The sequence below is a fragment of the Austrofundulus limnaeus genome, unplaced genomic scaffold (assembly GCF_001266775.1).
Source record: "Austrofundulus limnaeus strain Quisiro unplaced genomic scaffold, Austrofundulus_limnaeus-1.0 Scaffold1797, whole genome shotgun sequence".
Lineage (NCBI taxonomy): Eukaryota > Metazoa > Chordata > Actinopteri > Cyprinodontiformes > Rivulidae > Austrofundulus > Austrofundulus limnaeus.
Window position 1 is genome coordinate 5,922 of NW_013954199.1, and position 3,323 is coordinate 9,244.

Here is a 3,323-nt window from a genome sequence, read left to right on the forward strand (position 1 = left end):
GTAGTAAATATAATATAATACATACAATTCCCAGCTTTAACCTTAAAACAGAGTATATTATATATGTATATGAAAAAACAAACTACTAGTATTAAAAGCAAGAGAAGATGTTCAAACATGTATCAGGTGTTATAATGTAGATTACAGGTAGATGTGTTATAAAGGTAGCCCTGCTCCTGACCACAGGAAGTTAACAGACATCCGGTCATTAACGGTGCAGTGACGTCAGAGCGGCCTGTCCTGCCAGCTGCTCCGCACCAACMCGTCCCCACAGCGGCCGGCTGCTGTTGCGCATCACCTGGTACCAGGTAACCAGGTCACCGTGTGAAACACCGACACGGTGAAGCGGCATCAGCCGATCGGTGGAGCTCGGTGCGGACACAGACATGATGAACTGACACCGTGCTGCGTGCTGACRTGATGAAATAACGAGCGGTTTTGTTTTAAGTCGGTGATTGCTGGCCGTGATTCGGCGTACGGTTGATGACACGGACACCTGCCTGACCGTCGCCGTTCATCAGCCGCTCCGTGTCGCTCCTCTCCGCCGGAGGCTTGACCCGGGGATGGACAGACTCTTCACGGCTCCATCTCCCGTCTACACCCGGCTGGAAGTGATGCTCTGCCGGTAAACGACGGACTGCTGTTGGTTAAAGTGGCCTACGTCCGCCGCTCGGTGTTAACACTAGGAACTTCCGGGAAGATTTTCATAATAAAAGCATACAAGATTATTTTTCTTAGGCTGGCTACGTTTATACTATTTTAGTTTACAAATACAAGATAAATCCTGCTAATTAACTCTTGACATTATTTACCTTTTTAAAAACAATTAATAATAATTACTTTTAATCTATTTCATTTAATTAAAAACAAAACATTTAATAAAAAATTTCAGCAAAACACTAAATCATTAAATGAATGAAAGCTTGGATCTTAATCCAATCTTACTGCAGAATAGTGATAATAAAACAATTTTTAAAAAGATGTGTTTATTTTTTAGTAAAAGTCTGATAATAAAAACTAAGTCCTCGTTAATTTATTTGCAAACAGTAAAATTTATTAAGCATCTTGGAGTTCAGCAAACACACATCTGTCGGTAAAACAAGCACAAAGAAAAACTTTTTTTGAGAAACAAACAGCTGGATTCTTTCCTGGATGGAAACTCGAAAGTCAGGGCTGTGTCATTTATTTTGAAAGGTTATTTCCGGTGTACGGTTTTCTGTTAAATTTTCGGAGCTTTAAAGACTGGACGGAAAGAGCCGATGAAAGCCGAACTGCCCGGGATTCTTCAGGTTATATTCTTTATCTTTAATACAAACTTACTTTATTTTACAGATGTTTAAAGAAATTATTTTTAAATGTTTAGTTTTATATAAAAACATAATGACTAAATAACTGTGTTGTAATGGGATGTTTTAATGCACTGATTGTGTTTTTCTGTAGTTCTAACCATGTGTTATTGTGTGTTGTGTAGTGTTGTGTAGTTATATTGTGTAGTGTTGTGTAGTTATATTGTGCAGTGTTGTGTAGTTATATTGTGTAGTTATAGTGTAGTGTTGTGTAGTTATATTGTGCAGTGTTGTGTAGTTATATTGTGTAGTTCTATCATGTTCTTTGTGTTTTTCTCAGAAAGAACTCACTGATGCAGCAGCTCATCTCTTTTCTGTCTCTAACAGTTTATTATTAAAGACGAGGTCAACATCACCTGAGTTCACCTGAGCTCACCTGAGTTCACCTGAGTTCACCTGAGCTCACCTGTGTTCACCTGAGCTCACCTGTGTTCACCTGAGTTCACCTGAGCTCACCTGTGTTCACCTGAGCTCACCTGAGCTCACCTGAGCTCACCTGAGCTCACCTGAGTTCACCTGAGCTCACCTGTGTTCACCTGTGTTCACCTGAGCTCACCTGAGTTCACCTGAGCTCACCTGTGTTCACCTGAGCTCACCTGAGCTCACCTGAGCTCACCTGAGCTCACCTGAGCTCACCTGAGTTGGGTGTTTTCTCCAGTCTGACCACCAGGTGGCAGCAAGTGATGGGCAGAAACGACCCTGGATTAAAAAGCACAGCAGACAGACCTGCACCAAACCAGAACCACCTCCAAGGATCAACGCTCACCTGCTTCCTGATGGGAGGAGACACAGGTGTGGTTTGGGCCAAAGGAGGCGGAGCCGGCTGACTGCAGGTGGAGGAGGAGGTGAAGGAAGAGGAGGAAAGACCGGAGGCTCGCTGTCCGCTGTCAGGAGGGGAGGAAAAGGAGCGCAGCCTCCTGGTCTCCGGACGCCGTGGCTCCGTCAGGTACGTCTCCAGGTGGAAACCCCCCCCCTCCTCCTGACGAGAGGGGGCAGGAGGAGGAGGAGGAGGAGGAGGAGGAGGGGAGGACAAGCTGTAGGCTGTAGGGAGGAAGAGGAGGAGAAACAACAGTTGGTAAATGTGGCCTCCTGTAAAAAAAAGTTTCAACCAAGACCTGTCAGAACCACCTGAAACCTTCAGAGGTTCAAAACCTGGACTAAAGAACCAGAGAAGACCTTCAGACAGACCAGGTCCCATGTAGTCCACCTCACTAGAGGCTGTGATCAGACGTGTCCACAGCGGGCATGTTTCTGTACAGACGTTGAGGGTGGTAGTGTCATGGTCACAGTAATAAAAAAGGTCACAAAGAGGTAAAACAGCAGCAGATGTGGATTCCTCYGCAGGAGAAAGTAGTCCATGACAGCAGCAGCTGCTGGAGGATAAAGCTACAAATTACAGACTGTCAGTGAACACATCAGCAGCTCAGTTTCCTCTCAGTGAACACTGCTCCTCTACACTCTGTGCTGAGCCCGGAGCGTGACGCTCCTCAGATGACCTGAGAGTTATCAGTCAGACAGAACACGAAGAACCACAGGGTGATAAGAGCCGCTGAAGTTCCTCACTCTGACAGCTAATCACACAGCTGGAACACAAACAGGGATTACAGGCAGAGTTTCACGGCAGTGACGCACGCTGAGCCCGTCCTGACCAAGAACAAGATTAACTTTGTTTTTCAGACCGTTCTCTTTGTTCCTGAACTTTCAACACTCAGTCCTCACGCTGAGAGGAAACCTCGCTCAGAACGCTGTCTTTAACTAGAGTCAGGGTCTCATCAGAACCACATCAATCCTCTCAATCTGAGTCAGGAGGCCTGAGATCCAGAACAGCTGCCTGACTCTGTTCCTTCACTTTTAATCTCTACAGATTAGACTGATCACTCAAAGCTTCCACATTAATCCATCAATTTATAATTTCACCAAAACTTCCTTACTTCCATCCATCCATCCATCCATCCATCCATCCATCCATCCATCCAT

General features: G+C 45.1%; 1 protein-coding gene across 1 annotated transcript in view; it reads right to left on the reverse strand.

Moving 5' to 3' along the window:
* The window catches only part of LOC106536384 (5'-AMP-activated protein kinase subunit gamma-2), a gene marked incomplete at its 3' end in the record, with an annotated part of 14,989 nt that overhangs the window by 5,111 nt on the left and 6,555 nt on the right, over positions 1 to 3,323 (reverse strand). Inside the window, 1 exon segment of the mRNA XM_014033648.1 lies at positions 2,113 to 2,387. Within this exon segment, the coding sequence (XP_013889102.1) occupies positions 2,113 to 2,387 (275 nt within the window).